At 38.4% G+C, this 22,308-nt stretch overlaps 1 protein-coding gene across 2 annotated transcripts in view; it reads right to left on the bottom strand.

Moving 5' to 3' along the window:
• Positions 1-22,308, bottom strand: part of necab2 (N-terminal EF-hand calcium binding protein 2) — a 224,470-nt gene that overhangs the window by 24,405 nt on the left and 177,757 nt on the right. For both annotated transcript variants that reach the window (XM_051951455.1, XM_051951454.1), the window contains one exon: positions 2,599-2,711. In XM_051951455.1, the coding sequence (XP_051807415.1) occupies positions 2,599-2,711 (113 nt within the window). The remainder of the gene's footprint in view (positions 1-2,598; positions 2,712-22,308) is intronic.

Here is a 22,308-nt window from a genome sequence, read left to right as displayed (position 1 = left end):
ATTCAGATGAACTGCAGGCAGTGTATCCACAGAGCAGACAGGTATGTAGACCTACCATTGTTTTCTTGTATCGTAACACTTTTGGGCACTTGGATAAATGCTGTACATGCTAATTTCTTTTCCTTCTTTTTTTGTTCATTTTTGCAAAGTAAATAATCAAACATAATAAACTATTGAGCTGAACTGCAGCAAATTGATGGAGGATACATTCATCATGGTGAAATATCTTACTAGAGAAGATGTAAATGGAAAATGTAACTAGGAAAACATCTTTAGTATGTAGAGCCACGTTTTTCTAGTCTTGGTAACACCTGTGGGTACTTGAAATAAAACCTACATTTTTCATTTTCTTAATGCTTCAAGACAATATAGCTTGGTTACACTCTACAAAATATATTTTTGAGTTTTCTCCATTGGAGGACATTTGGGCTTCAAAATTTTTGAAAAATAAACTTTCTCTGTTAGAATTTTCAGCACCATGTTTATCAATAATAAGTAATAAACTATCAAAGGCTTGATTGGCTCAGCTTACACATCAGTAGTCCCATTTTTGTTTGATGTTTGCTAACCCTACTCTAATCACAGTAACAGGGTTGCTAATCAATGCTAATGTTAGCTTTTTCTCAGGAGTAGAAGCTAGAAGCGAGATGATGGAAAAAAGTAAAAAACAACAAAAAGTATTTGTCTTTTCCTGATAATATGAGGTAGAGTGAGACATTCAGTCAAGGCTGACAATACTATGAAGTATGAAAAACAGAACAGAGGGCATGGCTTTACTCGACCCATACTTTAGGGAAACTGTCTGATGTGAATTCCAGGTGTTTCACGTGATTCACTGTTTTTTTCTTCTTCTATGAGCTAAAAGCGTTATGTTGACAGAGTTGTTGAGGGACACATTCTAAGCATAATAAGTATTATTTAAAATATTATGCTGATTAAATTTTTTCCCCACAATTAAAAGAGATCAGTGAAAAAAATAATACCAAAAATATGTTATATTAACTGTTTTTTTTTTAGATTCAATTTGATCATCATTGGGATGGGACAAGAGAAAAAATGTCATTTTAAGGGGAACTCCAGATTTTTTTGGTATTTTTTAAAATATTGTCAAACATTCTTTTCTCATAACTTTTTTAGATTTGGTCTCAGAACAAGTAAATTTACAACTGCATGTCTTGAAGTTTTTTTTACATGGATTATTTGAAATTTGATGAGTGGGATGTAAAATGACCTAGCCTAGCCATGCTATACCCATGTTTCTGACGGCACAAGGGTTTAGGGATGCTCGACAGGGTGGGAGGCGGGCTAAAAGGTTGTCTATTAAATCCCTCTGCAGCAATTGGGTAGGTATACAACCAATCAACGCAACGAATAGGCTGACGTAGTTCCGAGAGCACCGGCGGATTGTGGCTAAGTCCCATTAGCTTCCCAACCAGCGGAGCCGCGGAGCCAACTGGTATATTAAGGATTTGCCATATCCCGTCGGCATAAGTCCAAATACGTCTTTCTTCTCAATGAAACACTTAAATGCCGTCCTTTGTTTATCTTTCAAGTTGAATTTTAGCTTCAAATCTTTAAGGGCTGTAGCCAAAGCCGAGTCAAAAGATAACTGTTTATTGTGCGCCGGTTGTTTCTGTCAGAATCGTCACGCCTCTGTCGTCACTTCGTTACACCCGCCTTCTGACTCTACACTTCATGGTGATTGGTCCGGCCAGTTTTAGGAGAATCCAGCCTCGAACCTTATGGAGGGTAACTAGACCCTCCCTGGCAGAGAATTAAATTCATTGCCGTGGGTTGTCTAGCGCGGCTAGGCTAAAAATGACCTTCATATTACAGTGAAAAATGAGCCCACATGGAGTAAAAATGTGACAGGAGCAAAGAAAACCCCAAAAGTTCTCAGATTTCAGAGGGTTAAATAATAACAAATAAGTATATCTGCATGTTTCAACATTTGTTTAAAGGTTATTTCTAATGTATTTAACATTTTGTTGGGTTTTATGCCTTAAATTACTCCCCAAATCATGAATGTACTACAGCAAACAGCACACAGTTGTTCTGACTGTAGTACAAACTCCAGAACCCACTGTACTACAAACTGTAACACAAATAAAAGTAGTGGAGCAGAGGCAGAACCTTGAAGTCTTGCCGAGGGCATCTGCAGGATATGACTCTGGACTATGCATACAGCATACTGAGTGTGGGATTTGCAGAAATCTCTCTGGATATTAGAGTGTTGGGCAGCACCCCGAGGCTCAGGAGGCTTAGAACAGCTGCAGCATGTGTACATCACACGATATTACAGGTACAGTGTTAGACACTCTGGGTTTGTGGAACAGAATTAGTATTTCACCGGCCCCAACCACCTGGGAGTTACAGCAGATTTTGGGAAGATAATGATGAAATACCCACTCATATCAGAGCTGCACCACTGTGTCTGATGTGAGTGCCGGAGACAAAAATTAAACAATCTAAGAGCAGAGGAGGGAATATTTGAGGCAGTGCTTAATAAAGAGAGAAAAACTGATGGAAATGGAACATATTAAATATTTAAAGTGATTGGGGTTACAGTGCAGCAGCGGCAGCATTAGCCAGACTTACTGAAAGCAGTCTTTCTGAGCCGACACGTTCTTCAGGTACTGCTTCAGAGCCTCGCAGAAGTCGCCGAGCTTCTTCTGGGAAACCACCATCTCCTGACGAATCAGCAGCAAAGACTGCAAAGGAAGAGAGACGAGGAAGGAGGTCAATTTTAGTCTGACCTTTTTTATACTGCCGCAGATCTGCTGTGTTTGTTACGAGCCAAAGTTTTGTTGCCTTTTTTAATGGACTTTTCTGCTCGTCCCTGTGGGCTGATGTATCAGCCATAAATACACTAAAATACTTTTCTCTCAGTGTTGCTTTCAGATATTTTGTGAAGGAAATATAATATTGCTTGGAGTAGAATCATTGCATCTTGTGTGGCTTTTTCAGTAATTAACCAAAACCACAGACGTCTGCCAACAAGTGCTGACAGAGTTAACTGTTAATGATGCTCTGGCTGCAGGAAAGCAAGAAAAAAAATCCCAACTCAGTCTGCAAATATATTTACAGTAAATGTCTTTTCTTTCTTGCTACACCTAGCTAGCATTACATTTACTTCTTTTGCATGATCAGTCCACATACATACAGCAAAGAATGACTCCGTGCTGCCTTGTTTGACCGAAATAAATGCATTTTCCTGTTATTTTCGACCATTTGATAAACAAAAATGTCCATTATTGTCCACTAAATGAAATTACAATGAACAAAACTGGCTGTATTTTAATAAAAATCTCAGTTCTTATCAACTGTGCTGGTGATTTTCTTTTGGCCTTGGCTTGCAGGGGGAAAAAAGCAGTAATTAAAGTGTTCATTGTGACGCTGAAATGTCCCAACAACCAGTAAATGTATTGTCATAAAATTTTGTATAGAAAGATAAATCCCAAGGACTTTGTCGACCCCCTGGCTTTCACTCCAGCACCATAATTGCATTGACATTTGTGGTTAAGGCTGAAACGTCCACACAATGACTGGATTGTTTCTCGTAAAATTTGGTGCAGATGTTCATGTCCCCTCAGGATGAATTGTGCTGTAATTACTTTGGCAATACCTTTAAGAGCAACATGTAGTTCGACTTTTTCCACTAAATGTGTACTTGATATTTCTTGTAAATGATCATTTAGGAAGTTAATGTGCAATTTTATATGTTTATAGAGACGAAAAGGCAGAAGTTCAGAAGAAAATGTAAGCAATTTGAATGCTTTTCCCCAATAAAAAGTCACATCAAGGCCTCGGAGCAGCTGTGAAATTAGCATTTTTTGCTAATTGCTTACGCATTTCACATATTTACATCATGTTCATTTATTGTGTTTCTGAAGGTTGCACAAACTCCAGCCTGTCAGAACATTGAGTCGACATTTTTCCTAAAAACAGAGCTGTTTTTGTGACTTTACTGTTGCGTCTGTAATGAAAAATTACTTCATTTTCCTACACATTCTCTCACTTTGGTCACCAACCTGCTAGATTCTCTTGAGCTTTTCCTTATCAAGTGAAAATCTTAAGTTCTTCAATGCTTTGAGTCTTGACCAAATACCCATCCCAACCAGTATTAGCATGCTAGCACGCTAAACCAGGATGAACACTGTACATGCATGCTAGCATCATCGTATAACAGTGACATGTTGATATTAACATTTAGCTCAAAGCAACACTTTACACAGATGTAACTGGTTGGAGACTCAGAGTCTTATTAAAAAGCATCTTGCATGTGGAGTTTTTCATTAAAATTATATTCAAAATTTCTTGGCAATGAGCATTGGACAAGTTAATGCAAGATTTGCATAAGTTTTGTGAGACATAAAGGCAGAAATTCACATGAAGAAGTGGGTATTTTGTGCGACGCTCAACCTTATAAACATTTTCTTTCAGGAGTTCAAGTCACATTAAGGTTGTCTTCTGCAGCCAGGTTTACACAGATCAAAAGAATCACTGCTGCAAAAAAACATTTTTAAGAGGAGGAATACGTTCCTGAAGATAATTAGTGCCGCAAGAAGCTGTAAATATCTGAAGAATCATTCATTTTGTCATATTAGCATCAAAATTGGCCTGTATGTCTACCATCGGGGAATTTTTCTTTACTAAAGACCGTTAGCTACATTAATTTTCAAAATGGTTTTGAAGATGGCTGCCAGTTCCGATGTGCAACCCAGTGTGTTTTCACACAGCATGATTTTACAGCGCATATAGATCATTTCAAACTCTGATAGTTTAAAGTAACAGCTTAATTTGAATTGTTTATATGGTCCTGATACTATCCGTAGCCTCCGAAAATACTCTTGTAATTTCAAACTTTAATTGTTTTTGCTATTCATTAACAATATTTTACTGTGGTTAGAAAGTTTATAGATGCTCTCTGTTGCCAGAATCAATTTCTAAGTCGTCACAAATGTATAAAGCTGTGTTTAATATTACTAATAGTGGATAACTGAGTCAAAAAATATTCAAAAAGATGCAAAATGTGACTAATGGCAGCAATCTTGAAAAATGGTCGCCATTTTAAATTTTCACAAGGCTTACATACCCTATAAAGAAAACACATGCAAAATGTAACATTTGTATGACAATTTGTAGGACAATTGTAGTATTGGATGGGTTATTGAAACCAGGACTGAGACTAATATCCGTTGCGGTTCCTGCAGCAGCTTTAAATCCAACATCAGCAGCAGCTTCTGGCTCAGGCAAGCTACTGTTAAAATCTTTATCTCTTATTATTAAACTGAACCTGGCTTTGTATTACTGCAGTGCATACAGAGTCACATTTTTTTCAAAAATCTATTTTCCGCTTCATTTTCTTGCGCAGTAATTCACCGAAGTCACTGACCTGCGAGTTCCTCCTTAACTGCTCATTTTACCTCACATTAATTTTCTGTCTCTCCTCGTTAGCGAGCTATAAAACGCTGAGCAAACCAGCCTGTAACACATCTGTATTTCTATGAAGCTGCCTTCAGTAGTGACTAATGAGAAGATTATTTTCTGCCGTTATCAGGTTTGCAACATCTGCAGCTACCAGGAGATTCCTAGCACAATGCAAATCGTTTTATTGATCCGTAATCGTAAGTATTTTGCCTCCACGATGACTACAAGCAGTTTCTCTGATGATAAATTACAACAAGAGGACATCATGCAGTGCCTTTCTAAAGAACGCTCTATGGAAATGTTCTGATGGAGCCTCCGGGGGAGAGTCCAACTCTGACATCTCCTGTGACCTGCACGTGTGAGAGTGAGTGCACATCTTTTCTTGCAACATCCCTGTTTCATATTAACTATTACATAATACAGCAGCTCCGTTCCCAGCGGCCCAGCGTGGAGCAGGAGTGTGTGAAAAGTATCTGCATGTACGGAAGAACGGCGAGGTGAGGAAACATTATTTACAGTTATTGGCGTGAATCTAATTCTCTTACAAAGAACTGATCAGACGAGCTGCAGCTTCGTATGAGGCTCCTTACTGAAGCTCACTACAGTGAAATTAAAATTTAATCCACGATGACCCAGATAACTCCAGCAGCGTCTCACTCTGACTTCACAACGTGCATGCATGCATACACACACACACACACACACACACACACACACACACACACACACACACTGATGTCCACGTACACATCCGCCGAGGCCACACCAGCCACACACACTTTCACACAGTTTCTTCTCTTTATCTATTATTTAACATTCGGAGAAAAGCAGTCAGTGTCAGCTTGTCGGGTTCGTCAATCACGCTCACCTTCAGCCGTCACTCCAAGCCTACCGATGCAGAAACACACTTCTTGGTGCTCCTATTTAAGAGCTGCTTCACTTTTTCTACTCCGAAGGTTATGTTTAATCCACGTTTCAGGTCAAAAAGAGGCAAAATTCTGCAATATTTTACAAAAAGCTGCACAAGTGACATCTCTGAGTTTCCTCTACCGTAGAAGTACTGTTTCCATAGAGGCGCAAGAATCATCAGATTCTCAACTTCCCAACGCTCCTTGAACTACTCATCTGTGCCGTGAAGTTCCATTGGAAAAATCGCGATATTTAATCATTTTTATCGTGTTTCACAATTTGCCAAAAAGACAACATTTGCTCCGACCACATTCTGTAAAAAAGTGAAAATTTTCAGGTTTTTTGTGCCACCATGAAGCAGTAGTGACTCAACTTTGACCAGCTGTCATTTGATGAAAATTCAGGAACTTTTCAGCTTAACTGGGCTGAACTGCAGGCAGTGTTTACACAACACAGATAGAAAACACACCTGAAAACAAATAAGTAGTAAAATATCTGTAGCATGTGGAGTTACCATTGTCTCCAGTGTTGGGGACACCGGTGGACACAGTTTCCAGTTTTGTGTTTTCAATTTTTGCTACATAAATATGATTCATTACTATTATTTAGAGATAAGTATCTGTGTCATACTGCACAAATGTCTGAGTTTTCTCTACTTCTTTCCATAGTTATGTTTCCACAGAAGCGCAAGAATCATCCGATTTTCAACTTACCAATGGTCCTTGAAATAATTGTGACAAACCTGAGCTTAAAATCATGATGCACAGGTCTTGTTGAACAACTGGCCAAAAATACATTTACTCTGATAACATTTTGCAAAAAAACATACAATTTTGTGCTTTTTTGTGCCAGCATGAAACATTTTGTGACTCAACTGTGATTAACGGTCATTTGATGTAAATTCAGGAACTATTCACATTAACTGGATTGAACTGCAGGCAGTGTTTAAAATGCACAGATAGAAGACATGCATGAAAACAAATGATAGCAAAATATCGACAGCCTGTGGGGTTACTATTGTTTCCAGTATTGGGGACATCGGTGGACACTATTTCCAGTTTTTTTTTTCTATTTTTGCAAAATAAATATGATGGAGATGTGTCATACAGCACAAAAGATACTTCTGAGTTTAAAAAGAGGTGCAGGACTTTATATTGCAGTAAAAATGCACCCACAGTGAGGAAAAATATGACAGGAGTCAAGAAAACACAGAAATGTCTTGGATTTCAGAGGCTTAAATAATAACAAATGAGTAAATATGCATGTTTCAACATTTGTTTAAAGGTTATTTTTAATATATTTAACAATTTGTTGGGTCTTATGCTTTAAATGAGGAAAAAATGTGTCAGGAGCAAATTTAAAAAATAAAAATAAAACACCCAGAAAAGGTGATGTAATGCTGAAAACAGCAGATCTACTCTTTCCTACAGGAATGATTTATACAGTTTATATTGCTGCAATATTCCAAAGAAAGGAGCTGAGTTTCCCTTCAGGCCTGAAACATTCATTCACTCATTCATCCTTCATTTTAAACTTGATTTATTTAAGACACTGAGCTTATGAAGGTCTCATTTACGATGTAGCCAAGTAAGAAAAATAAAAGATGTAGGCACACAAATGAAAAAGTTAGACAAGAATAAATATTTAATAGTCCACGTTAGTGAAATAAATCACTTCCACGAAGCACAACAACAGCAGGAATCATAAACTATGCAGGGAAACACTGAGGGAGCTGCAGCAACTCCATTCACTGCTTTGCTTGGTGGATTTTTCCTCCTGCACAGAAACAGGCTATCAAGAACCAAAGCATTCAAGATGGAAAAAATAGGAATGTGCCACGCTGCATCTCAATTAAAGCGGTGCTTATGATTTATCTTGGTGCTCCTGAAATTTTCAGCGGCGAGCACAAGAGCTACTCGTGGAAAAAGTGCAATCATGAATAGAGAGAGAGGATTTGTTACAGTGTTGGAGGTAAAACCGTTAAAGCAGGATATTAAACATGACAAACCAAATGTTTAACAATCTATAGCAGAACTGAACCACAGAATGTTTAAATAATCCACAAAATCATGAAGTTAAATCTAAGATTAAATCAAATCTGCACCATTTGATGCAACAGAAAATAAATGAAGGTATTTTATAGTCTTTCATTAATGCTATAGATGTTTATATTTCATTTCACAGTTAGGCACTTCTGCTTTAACAGATTTACATTATAGTTATTTTATCAGTGTTTGTTATAATTTACACTTGCTCGTCATTTTATTAGGTACACTTATAAAATCCAATGCAATCCAACACATCAGCTCTGCATTCATTTTTAATTTTCGCTGACGTTGTCAAGAGGGCAAAGATTCTGTTTTATGTTTATAGCGGACACCATAATGAATAGCAGTGTTTTACTGAACTGCATTTCCAAAAGTGTTATTCATTTTCCCCACTTCATTAACATATACGAGGACAAAGGTGTCCACTGCAAAATCAAAATCTAATTTTTTGACGTTGGCTTTTTTATTTCAGAGATACCAATTTCCATTTTGGAACAACACAAAAATATTTTTAAAAAAAACTACAAAACTTGACTGTGAAATGACATATTTAATATAAATAACATCAAATCTAAATTTTTCTTCTTTTTTTTAAGAACTGAATTTTTTTGACACAGAAAGTGAAATACTTTTGCAAAAGTATCAAATTCACAAATATTTATTTTGGTGAAACGAAATGTTAAATTCAAATTTAAAACTGTAAATATATATTTGTAAAACAAGATACAATTAGTAATGAATGCAACAAAATGCAATTTAATCATGAAAAATGTTATTTTTAATTATTTCATAGTATTTTTTGGCACTCCAGTTGACAGAATATTACCATTTTTTACTAATTGTTTTTACAGTGTACCTCACCATTTGGCCAGTGAGTCTATATGCTTCTTATGTGTGTGTGTCTATGCTTCACATCATGATGCTGCCACCACTGTGCTTCACATCATGATGCTGCCACCACCATGCTTCACATCATGATGCTGCCACCACCGTGCTTCACATCATGATGCTGCCACCACCATGTTTCACGTCAAAATAAGAGCAAAATAAAATATAACTGAGCAAAAATCTAGATTTAAAAAAAAAAAATGGTAGAGCTAACAATCTTTAAAATAAATAAATCTTTACCTGCCCCACTGTAAGTATTCAGTCTTTTCTCCCTCCATTTGCCAAAACTACTTCCCATTAAGTTTGACTCACATTTCTCTTCCTCTCCCTCCTCAGCAGCATTCTATTTTTACGTCTACTTCACTTTTACCTCCCTGTACCCTTTCTACCAAACACCAGCCCTCTTCTTCCATCCACACTGTCCTCCTCCTCCCTGCTGCTGCTTCACTTCTTCTGTCCTCATTCTGCATCTCGAATACAGATGTGATCAAATTCTATTTATTATGGAAGGTAAACCCTTCAGGGAGGCTGCTCTGTTTTTAATCTTCCACACCTTTACCCCTGCAACAAGAAATATTCCTAATTGTTTCAGGAAGTGTTGTCGCTGTTATGAGGATATTAAATATCCAATTATGCGGCTGAAAATAGCAAAATGCTATCCAACATCCTAATAAGAGAGCTCTCCATTTAGCACATAATAGCTGCAGCTCTTGCAGGTTGAACAAGTGCAGCCTCTGAGTGTGCAGCACATCTGCATCCACTTGTGCGCTAGTGTGCATCTAACTCTCTGATTGTCTGTTTTATAGGCACGTAATGACTGTTTATGTGTCAACATCACTGCTTAGCTGCTGCTATTAACTTCAATTGCTTGTCATGAGGCAGCGGCACTGCAGCAACATTACGCCGCATGAATGAACAGCTGGTTTTTCCTCAGTGAAGGTACGTATGTGTGAGTGATTTACGAGGCAATGATGGCGCCGGCGAGCGGCCATGAAGCACCGCAACGGCGATAAAAGCTGACAGATTTATAACCCCTCCGCAGTACACCTAAAGACGCGAACACACACATAAAAAAATACACACAGACGTCCCACTGACTCAATTAGAAACACTACATCACCCAGCAGCCTCCGTTAATCTAATCACCACCACTCCATTAAACATCCTGGTTCCTTGACCGACTCGCTACGATTACATCTGCTCCCTTCTGACTCTGTGGCCCTGCAGAGGTGATAAATCAGAACCTCAAACTGTCTGGCTCCGTTTTCTCTGTCCTGATATCCTCTCAAAGCTGTATGGATGTAGGTAGCATGTAGCTGAGCTAAGACAGAATTTAAAGTTGAGAAGATTTGGTTCAGTGTGTTTAAAAATATTTTACTCCTATAAAAAAAAAAGAAATGTGTTATATGCACTGACTTGGTGTCTTGTTATTGCTGCTCCCATAAATAAAACCACTTAGTTCAGACTAAATCTGACATTAGAAAGCCTTATTTCACTATTTTAAAAGGTAGTTTTTGGTCACATACGTGTCTAAGGAGACTAGAGGCTTCTCTGTGCAGCAAGCTAAAGTGCACCGATGCATGTGAGCCGTTAAGAGAGATGGATGGATACTTTATTCATCCCCTGGGGGAAATACGAGGTATCCAGTAGCTCACACATGCTACATTCAAGGAAGAAAAGGAAACCAATGTTCAAAAGAATGTACAATTAATGTACAAATCATGTTGCTTGAAGAAATAAGGTGCCAAAATTGCTGTTTTTAACAATAAAGGTAGCAAATTGCTGGTATTTACACTAAAAGTATTATACAGTGTAAGTGTAGCGTAAAAATAGAACTAATCATAAGCATATAGTAGTAATAACAGGCAGGCAACAGCTGCTTCCTACCAATTAGCTACTGGACCACAATGTCCAAGCCGGAATTTCAGACGGAGTAGGAAGAAATTGATGAGGGAAATCGACCAGTACAGGACATCTAGCTATTAGCGTGATAAATACAAAAATCACACACATTTACCACAATTGGGTACATCATATATCATGTTTTGTTATTATCATCATATCTATATTTTTATCCTCACTGTATTTTTTTTAATTTCTAGTCGTATTTTCTACGTTTGAATCAAGCTGCTGTAACATGGAAATGTACCGTATCTTATCCTGTCTTAAAACAAAAAAACTCTTAAATTGATAATTTTCTCATAAATAATGAAGAAAAATGAGTCAGCTAGTTTAAGATTAAAGTAAAGTCTTTCCTTTTTACACAGTCGTTCTGCAATGCCTGGAGTAATCCCCTGTATTTTTACTTATTTACCAGCTACAAGAATTAGAATCAAGAATACGGTCTTAAAAATAAACACCAGTCTTTAAAAAGCTGCAATTTCTATGTAGAAAACTGAAGTCAGCTCTGGAGACGTATCCTTGACGTTTTCACTGAGAGTTTTATTTGTGCTCTGCAGGCAGACTGAAAAGAAAACCCTCACCAGGCATTTAACTGATACCTCCATTTATTTTATGCAGTGCTTTCAGTAAACATTCTTAATTTCCTGAAACAGAGAGTGACATTAGTTAAATGCCTCATATGAATTCTCAGGCCTCATTATGTCCCTGCAACATGGAGCTCTGCTAATTGCTCATTTCGACAAGTGAAATGTCAGGCAGCATAATCTTCCATATTTTTTTTGTCTCTGAACATATGCGTCAGAATTCACGAAGGGTCACATTTCTCACAAAGACAAGTTCGCTGCACTCGAAGTCGCTCGAAAAGCAACGAGAGGGACTAAACAATGGCAGCGATATTACTGCAGACCTCTTACAAATCCCTCTGCTGCTATTGTGCACCGAGTGGAGTAATTTCTTGTGAAGGAGTATTGAATAAAATGTGATTTTCAAAGAGGGGATGCAGAAAATGGAGTGTTTTTTGCAGTCAAATCTGCTTTTTGAACATGCAAATCAGCATTCATGTGTTCTCCTGTCACTTAGAAACACCTTTTCAAGCTTTGCACCAACTTGTTGTCCCCAAAGTAGCAACATAATGTGGATGCAAACGAGTCTTTGTGCACAAAAGTTTGGTTTCTGTCTCTTTTAAAAGATTTTACTTGAGTTTCAGGGGGCTTTGTGTTTGCCTCGACAGCTCAAAAACCAAACAGCGTCAAAGTGGATGTCAAATTCAGATGTTTGTCTCTCTTAAATCTCTGTGCAATGGGTTTGTGGCCTGAGTGAAGCCTCAGATGCTGGTCAAAGATAAATCTTCTGTCACTTGAATTTTAAGTCCACGTCAGATTTACAGCTCTGGAGTTTGATGAAGGGGAAACACAGATAAAGCTGTCATTATTATTGACACACCAGACCGCACAGCAGTTAATTGGCTCGCTTGATTGCTTACACGCCCGTGACTGATTGAAAGGAACGAAGATTGAATCCTTCTCCAGCGACCTGTAGATGTAGGAAATTACAAACTAATTACCAATAATTGATAGAACAATCTCATCAGCTTGTCCATTTAGTAGCTGTCTGGAGCTGTTGATTGGCTCACACTAGAGGACTATGTCAGAGCAGGTAGTTTTATCTTTGCAGTCAAAAACTAATCTTCAGGTGTCAGAATTCATCACAACCAAAAGGACGGAGTCAACGTATGAAACTGAAAAGATGATCTGGACCCCAAAAGGCATGGCATTTTTTCAAAAATCGCCAAAATGACACCACTAATTTTAACCAGAAACTGCAAAAAAACAAGAGGAATCACCACATTTTAAACTTTTAAACAATGCTTTAACTTCTTATCTGTGACGTGTCGCTCAGTTGGGGAACATCCCAATCCAAAATATTTACCTCACGTAAATACTGTAATATTTAGCACCTTATGTACATTATTTGTTGATCAAACCATTCTATATGTGTTGAATTGCCCCCGGGGGGCAAATAAAGCTTTTCAATTGAATTCCACGTGTCTCAATCAAATATTCACCAAAGTTTAACTGTACTAAACTAATTCTCACACGTAAATGAAATTCTCGTCCAAGCCTAAAGCAACCATGAAGCCTAAAGTGACTCAGCTTCAACCAACAACACATAACAAAAAAACACAGATTTTTTTTTTGGCTGTGTTTACACAGAGTCGAAACCAGTGTGGACACACATTATAGAGAGACTGAGAGCAAAATAAAATATACTTAAGCAATACAATAAATGCAGCATGACTAAAAAGACGGCATACAGAGGAAGAAGTTGTTGGATAATACATTCAGTATGGTGAAATATCTTTCTAGATATATCTTTTCTAGATTAAATTCCAATGCAAATTGGTAAGTGTACCACCGGGTTATGGTTATGGTTATGGTTAGGTTATGGTTAGGGACGATGTCATGCAAAATATAGCGTTGGATTCGCCACGGTTTTACATTAAAAATATAATATACCCATTCGTTTGAAATACGTTCTGAGTGGCACGAAAAGTCCGCCGTTTAAAATACATTGGTGCGCATTTCGTGGTGAGCGGCACGAAAAACATGACAAAATCGTGTTGGTGCGCACGAAACCGAAACTAAAATTTACGTGACAGTTTCACGAATCCTCGTGAGATCGGGCTGGAATGGATGGATGGATGGATGGATGGATGGATGGATGGATGAGTACTTTATTTATCCCACTGGGGAAATCAAAGGTATCCAGCAGCTCATGCATATTACATTCAAGAAAGAAAAGGAAACCAATGTACAAAAGAATATACAAATTGAAAAAAATACGGTGCACAAATTCCCGTATTTGCAAATAAAGATGCAAAATTGCTGGTACCATAAAAATTTTAATATAAAGTCTAAGTACAGTGTAAAAATATAACTAACAATAAGCATATAATGTAAATAGCTAAATCTCTATAACAAGTGGAGTCACTATTTTTTCCACCTGTGAGCACTTGAACAAGTAAATGTTGGTTCTTGTTTTTTTTTTTTTTTTAATAACAATGAATGAAAAGAAATACTGTGACAAACTGCGCAGGAGACATTTTTTGGTTCTTTCTCCTTCCAGTCATGGTTGTTCTGTTTCCACTGAGGTGCAGGACTTCATACCGCATTAAAAAATGAGCCCAAAGTGATTAAAAAAAATGCCCTTTCTTAATACCACACAGTAAAATAACAGATTTTCCCTGTGGGGAAGAAGATGCTAGCTCAGGCGTGGAACAGACACATAAACTGTGGAAGTTCACTGACAAAACAATCCTGTGCATGGCTCCACATCACATAATTTTCCTAAAAGATTGACTTCTATGATGATTGCTAATCAAGCTTCATTACGATAATATTGTAATGTGTAATGTGCAATTGTAACGTTTTTGTATGATTTGAATTGGGTGAGGAGGTTGAAGAAGAAGCTCTGGATTCACCCCCAAAAAGAAAATGTCACAAAATGCTTAAAGAATAATATCTGTGAGAGAGTAAATACCACGGATGTGAAATATGAACATCCTCCTGCCAGCAGCCATCAGTTCATTACATTTAATGACTTAACAACTGCACCCAGCTCTCAATATATCTGATGGACTGTCTTTGCTTTTAAACAGCATGTGTGCAAATGTGCGTTTTGTGAGCAAGAAAATCCTTAATGCTGCTTCTTGTTGTGCATATAAAACCTTCACAATACTGCATGCAGCATGTGTGTGTGTTTTTATCGGACGCTATTGACTCTGCTCTGCGGTTCGATCGGACAAGCGCCTGGATAACGTGAAGTCATAAAAACACGTTCAGCCTGGTTCATACGCTTGTAAAAATGTTATTGATTTCGGTATTATTCTGCGTCTTTGACTCACAGCTGAGAAGTCTAAGTACTATTACGCTAAGCCTTTGACTTCACTTAAAATTCCCAACGACTATGCTATTAAAAGCACAACTTTGAGGTCATGCAGCTTTTTCAAACATAACACAGAGAAGAAATTCAAAAAAAAAGAGACATTTTGTTCTGTTTTTTTTTTTTTTTGATCAACAAATCTAACATACTGGTGGCATTCAAAGTTAAAAAATACAACATATAAAGCTGTATTTTTACATAATCCAAGTACTCCACAGACCTTTCAGTGTGTTATTGATGGACCATAAATAAAGAAACCAGAAATACTACCACGTGTTATATAAACCGCCCTGAGCAAACTTCTGCTCCGATTTAGAGCTATAAGAATGATGCTCACCATCTATCAGGCTGTACTATACGCTGTGTGCTGAGAATGTGTTCGCCTTAATGTATGTGTGTTTAGTACGCTGTGCAGTGGGATGATGTTATCCCATCGGGTGTGAAAATGGGAGCAGCAGAAGGTTGTGAGCATACGTGTTGTGGGGGGTGGGATCGGTGTAGCGTTACCATGGGAACTGGGAAATACCCATATACAGGTCTTCCTCTCAAACCTACTCTCGCTGTTGACTCCTGATCCCTACACATCCATCTTATCGTTTCCTCAGGAATTCCTGCCCCACTTTTCTTCATTTCTTGTTTCTGACTTCTGCTCCCATCGTCCCTCCATTTTCTCTCCTCCTCCTTTCATCATCCCCTCCTCCCTCCTCCTTTCGCTCTGGGCTCAAGGAATCCCTCATTGACTCAAATGAGAAAAGAAAGACGGGGAGAAGCCCTTCATTAGTTCAGGAACAATTTGCATCTCTCCTCGGGCTACAATAATAGATGGATGACTACAGTATGGATTACAGTGACCTGCTGACTGCAGCAGATGGAGAACGAGAAGACATTTCCTCTCAATGAGAAGAAGCACAGTGGTTAACACCCTTTTTGGTCTGCAGTATTCTTCTATCATATCTTGTTCTTTGTTTTCAGGGGATTTGACTTGTATGTGAAATAACTAGAGCACCGAGAGTCATTATGCAATGGAAAATGAGCATCATTTTTGCTCGATTGCAAGTCAACAAATGCAGCAATCTGCACAGTAAATGAGTGGTTCAGAGTGAAGCAGCAGGGAAAAAACAGAATCTAAAACACAGTTTACATAATTATAGAAAAAGACAGCAGTTACATACAAAAAGAGGGAATCTGGGCATTTAAAGCTGCAATAATTGTTCTTGTTTTTTGGTCACTTGAAGGCAAAACAGGTCCGATATCACCATGTTTCTGTTATATATTTCATGCACATTTTGAGAAAAAGTTAGAAAAAGTTTACAGAAATGGTAAATGAAAACTTTACAATAACAGCACAATAGCTAAAAGTAAAAGGAACAAAAATATATATTTTGTGCAGAATGACAGTTATACATCCAGAAATCTTAAAAAACTAAAGGTAAATGTCTTCTTATTATTCTTATTCTTATATTATGTATATAGAAAAAAGTTTTTAAAAAAATGAAAGAAGTGTCCACAAGTTATTGCCAAAACTGGAAAAAAATGGTAACTCCACAGGCTATATGTATATATTTACAATTTTAACTTGTATTATTCTTATGGAATATGCATGAAAACAAAAAAATATACAGAATACATCGCCTTTGTGCCCTACAAGTTGCATCCTTTTCTACACTGTAAGCTTATCCGTTCCAAATCCACAGTATTTGGAATAGCAGCCCCATCTTCTAGGGAATATCCCAAGATATTCAATTTTTATTTATATTTTTTTAAATTTCAGCTTGTTTTCATGCTTATCTCTTGTCTGTTTTTGTGTAAACACTGCCTGCAGTTCAGGCCATTTAAGCTAAAAAGTTCTTGAATTTTTGTCTGATGGTCACAGTTGAGTCACTAAATATTTATAGTTATGGCAAGAAATACAGAATTTTCCTTTTTTTTTTTACAGAATCTGGTTAGAGCTAACTGTCTTATTTTGGCATTTTTTTTTAGACAAGATGTGTTGAATAAAGTGATTTTGATGAAATACCACAATTGTAAGCTCAGATTAAGTTACAATTTCTGAAGGAAATGTCACAGATGAGAAGTTCAAAGACCGCCAGGAAGTACAAAAAACAATAATTCTTTCTGTTTTAAGAGTTTCTGACAAACGGTGCATTAATTGGCAATATTTTAAAGATTGATAGATAGCTCCCTTCAGTGGATTTTGTGGTTCAGAGGGTTAAATTTTATGATAACAGAGCCCTAATAATGGATGATAATGAGCTACTTAGTGTACCAGAAGGTGGAGGAAGTCCCTAGTAACTCATATGTTTGGGAATGACCCAAGATGAAAACAGAAATGAGTGTTCGACTATAATTTGTCGGTGTGAAGTGATGGAAGTATAAAAAAGGGGGCATCATGGTCCCGAAAGTGCTTCCTGACAAATAAGATCTGGAACAGAATCAGGCCTTCGAAGTCAAAACGGGAAAACGAAAGTAAAAAATTAAAGGCACCAGAGTGTCCCCGATGTTATCAGGTGTAATAAAATTCCACGTTGCTGCAAGTTAAAAATGTTCCAACTCGCCTGGTAAAATCAGAGTGAATGACTGCGACGAACACTTTGAGGTCTGATAATGCGCTAATGCACGGCGGGACTGCAGGCCTGCTCATTCACATCTGATAAAACAACAACAAATCTCCTTAGACACACTCCTATTTATAGGAAAATCACAGACACGAGTTACTCACCTGCACAAACAACCATCATCGCAGCTAGAAAGCCTGAAGACGTCTTTTTATGTTGTTTAAAAGTACTTTTACACGACATTTTCACTTGTCTTTTGAGTGAGTCTCTGAGGTGCTGTCCACGTTTGCAATCCTCAAAAATGGAGACACAATTGAAATGTGAGCCGCTGTCGATAACACAACAGCAGCTCAACTATTTCCAAGGACAAATTCTTTTCTACTGCAGCCACCTTCGCTCAGTCTTTTCATCCATCTCCAGCTCTCTTTAATCCCATCTTTCTCACACATCTGACATACCAGCAGCTCCAACATGTTTCATTATGGGGATCACACTGTCTCTATTGCACCATAACTCACTCCTCTCAGACCGTCATTGTTCATATTCGAGGCTTAACGGGCTATTGTATGTGTTGTAATGACCTTCCCGATAGCAGGTATTATGAGGAATAACAACTAAAACGACCACACGTCTTTAAATTTCATGCTTTTTTCAAGTGTCTACCAGGAAAATGTTTTCCTCCTCTGCTTTTGGGTTCCTCTAAATTCATTCTGCTTGTTGCTTTTCCATCTATCGTAGAAATTATTCCTTTTATCAGTGTTTACGTCTCTCGGTGAGCGTTGCTTCTCTGTATGCGTCTCACGTCCAGCTCGTTCATAGAAATATGCCTGATGAGTTTTTTACTTCAGTTCGAGCTTGTTTGGGCAACTGAGGACGACGCAATTTGAATTTTAAAAAGGAAAAGTTGAGGTCTTATTAGTATGGAGTTATGTTTATATTACTCAGTTTATCCTTGTTGTCTGAAAGTGATGCAGTATGTAGTATTTTAAATAAAGACATAAGAGATCTCAAGCAATAAAATGCACCTTTGCTCCTTTCAGTCCACTGAGGGGTTTAGCAGATACTATGTGGTTTGGTATAACCAGCAGCTTATGGAGGCTGATGTTAGCAAACTTTACCTACACCATGTCCCAAACGTTTGCTCTCCCCAGAAAAACAAAGGTCAAAGACTGAATATGCAATATAATCAATTTGTTCAACAACCAGTATTCCAGCCTTCCACTTTGATCATGGAATGTATGAGGTTCTTGAGTGTGGATGGTTCTGTTTTCCCCCACAGCCCTAGAGATGAGCGGTTTCATGATGGTCAGTGGTGGGCTGGTAAAAATGCGACAATTCAGGATTCCCCAACAGTTCTTAACAGGGCTGAGGTCTGCGGAGTTTGGTGGCCATTCCGACTTACACAGAAAGCCAGGAAGATGCTCAGAACATCATTGCTGAGTCATACAGGTAGTATGAGCAGAGGCACCATCCATTATCTATATGCTGCCAATCCTCATTAGGGTCACAGAGGGGCTGGAGTCTATCCCAGCTGACTTGGGGCGAAGGCAGGGGACACCCTGGACAGGTCACCAGTCTGTCACAGGGCTACATATACAGACAAACAATCACACTCACATTCACACCTATAGGCAATTTAGAATAATCAATTAACCTCAGCATATTTTTGGACTGTGGGAGGAAGCCAAAGTACCCGGAAAAAAGCCACATGCACAGGGAGAACATGCAAACTCCATGCAGAAAGATCCCAGGAAGGCCAGGACACAAACTGGAGATTTTCTAGCTGCAAGGCGAAAGTGCTAACCGCCATGCCACTGAGCAGGGGCACCATCTTGCATAAATTAAACCAATTCTGAGTGTCTGTTATACACTTTCCGTTCAGTCACAGGCCCCGATTTTTTCCTCCTGGCCAAAACAGGAAGTAGTACCTTTTCTAGAATGTTATTGGTATAATATTGTGCATTAACAGTGGAACCTTGAGGCACAATGTGTAGCTTTGAGAGACCAGAAGCAGACATAGTCCCCCAAACCATACTAAGGGAAGTGTAGTTCACTTGCTCAGAAAATGTACTTTTTTACGATCTTCTGTATAGATACGGTTGTTTTGGCTGTTGGGTGTCGGAAGTAAGTTCAGAGGGCATTCATCAGAGAAAATCCAGTTCTCCCAGTCTTTTGGAGTCAGAGTGATGTTCTTCTTTGTGAAAGCCAGTCTTTTCTCCTTCTGCAATTTGGTGAGTAGCAGGGTATGTTGCCTCTTGTAAGCCTTCCGCCCCAATGTTCTTGTTAAATAATGATGTACAGTGTTCTTAGAAACATCTTCTCCAAGATTTTTCAACCTTTGACTGAGTTGCCATCATGACTGGTGTCTTTTAGCTTTGGACTTTCTCTTCAGATCCTTGGTTCTTGCAGATAGGCCAGATGGGCGTCCTGAGGGAGGCAAGTCGTTGAAGGATCCTCCTTTGTTGCATCTTTGCCACCACTTCTGCACCAGGGGATACTTTTGCCAAAGCCTTGAGCTACCTGCTGACAAGTTTTTATTGCATTTTGAAGAGCAATGGCCTGTGCATGAATCGCAGGCTCTGAAAGAGTAGCTTGTCCACTCTTACTCTTGGCCACAGCAGCAATGCTTCCCAAATTTGGTTGTGAGTGTAATGCATTTCGGTCAAAATTCATATACTGAGACCTGGCAGTTTGACCAGACAAACAACCAAACAGTACCTGATTGACCAGGTGTAACCCATTTTGGTGACAAACAATCAAACATGTTGTCCAGTGGGGAGAGCAAACTTTTGGGACATGGTGTAGATTTTGCTAGATTTTGCTAAATTCAGATTTGTTTCTGGATTTTTGCTTAAACAGCAGTAGTAAATTACCTGCAGTTCAATTTCTTTCCCAGCATTGGTAACAACTTCAGCACTTCACAAAACATTATACATCTTGATTACAGCAGTTTCTATTTTAGTAAAGAATAATAGCTTTTAAAATTTATAGCATTATGACAAGAAGACGTTTCTGAGTGGTATGTCCATGATCACTTCATTCTACACAAAAGTTGACAGATTGTGTCAGCTGCATCCAAGAGTAGATTCAGGGACTTTCAGCTGAACTTGGTTGAACTGCAGGCAGTGTTTACACAGATGCAGTTATGAAACAAGCATCGGAATGAATAAAAACTGCAAGGAATGAAAAATATGAACTGGTTGGCACCTGTGGGCAATTGGAAATATGTTGTATTGATTCCATTTGTTTTCTTTTTTTTGGACTAAAAAAGGAACGAAATTTAATATTCGATGTCACAAATTTAATGATTTATGACATTATAGCTTTCCCGTAGTGCACAACTGATCTTTTTTCAGTTTTCTCTATTTCTAGTCATGGCTGTTCTGTTTCTATAGAGGTGCAGAGCCCAAAGTGAGCAAAAACTGCTTCAGTCTCATTTATTATGTCGCCTGCTTAATCTGCATTCACTCTGCTGTCTCTCACCTGCATTTACTTTCTCTTCGTACGGATCTATATATCTGACTCGCTGACTCCGTCTCTATTGTCCGTCAGTGCGTCTTAGTTACACTGACATTCTGATTCACGTTTATCGAGCGCTGCATACGTGTGAAATACTGCCATGCTGACTGCGAGAGACAAATAAAGGCGGCGGAATCGACTCCAACTAAAAAAAAATAGCTGACGTTGTGGAGTGTGTGTGTACAAGTGTGTGTTTCATGGCTTTGATCCTGAGGTTCCTCTGGGGTAGTTCTCTTGTTTTGCTGTTTGCTTTTATTCCCGCTGACCTTCTGCTTGCTTAAAAATCTTCCACTTTCATCCTTGCGACTCGTGCAACGGGACAACCTGCTGCTGTGTGCTTCACTTCGGGGTTTGGATGACTGTTAATAATTAAATACGGACCACAAAGAGAGAAAAGACAACAAGGCCTTTCAGTTCGGCTAGGTAAGACATCGGCTGGGTAAAAGCCTGCAACAAAAGAGTCAATAAAGCCAATTAAAGTGAAAATGGAGGCAATAAAGTCAGAATATACGGAAGTAAAAGAGCAAAAAGGCTGTCAGGTTTGTAGCCTAACTGGACTAAATTGTGTCGCAGGACGAGGAGAAACAAACAGGGAGGAAGAGGGAAAGATGCGGCGTGGGTTTGTGGTTGATTAATGCACGTAGGAGCAGTTATTGAATTTACAGAGAAAACCTCCAGTGCCAAGAACACAAACAGCCACCAGGGGATTAGTTTGGGGCGATTCAGAGAATAAGCGCCACCGTTCATACATCAAGATGGTGAAAAGATCCACATTTCTGAAAAAAACAACAACCTGCCGGACACAATTCATTCTGATCTGACCCTGCCCTGTGCTTTTTTTGGTAGTACTTAGGCTATTTATCCGATGTAATGAATCGCAACATCAATATGCTGCAGGAAACTTCATTTGGAAACTGTAAACAAAAAAGAAACAGCTTCTTCTTAAATCTGCTGTTATTCTATATTTTTCCTTCTTTGCTCTCAGTAATCCCTTTGGCTCTCAGCTCCGAGCTCAAAATACTAAAGACATAAATCTTTAAAAATGCACCACAGAGATAAAGTTTCCTTAGTTTTAGCCCCCAAAATAGCTGTAGTTTTTAGCAAACAGGAGTAAG

Source organism: Acanthochromis polyacanthus, chromosome 8, assembly GCF_021347895.1.
Source record: "Acanthochromis polyacanthus isolate Apoly-LR-REF ecotype Palm Island chromosome 8, KAUST_Apoly_ChrSc, whole genome shotgun sequence".
NCBI lineage: Eukaryota > Metazoa > Chordata > Actinopteri > Pomacentridae > Acanthochromis > Acanthochromis polyacanthus.
Note: the sequence above shows the minus strand (reverse complement) of the source record. Positions and strands in the feature narration are given on the sequence as shown.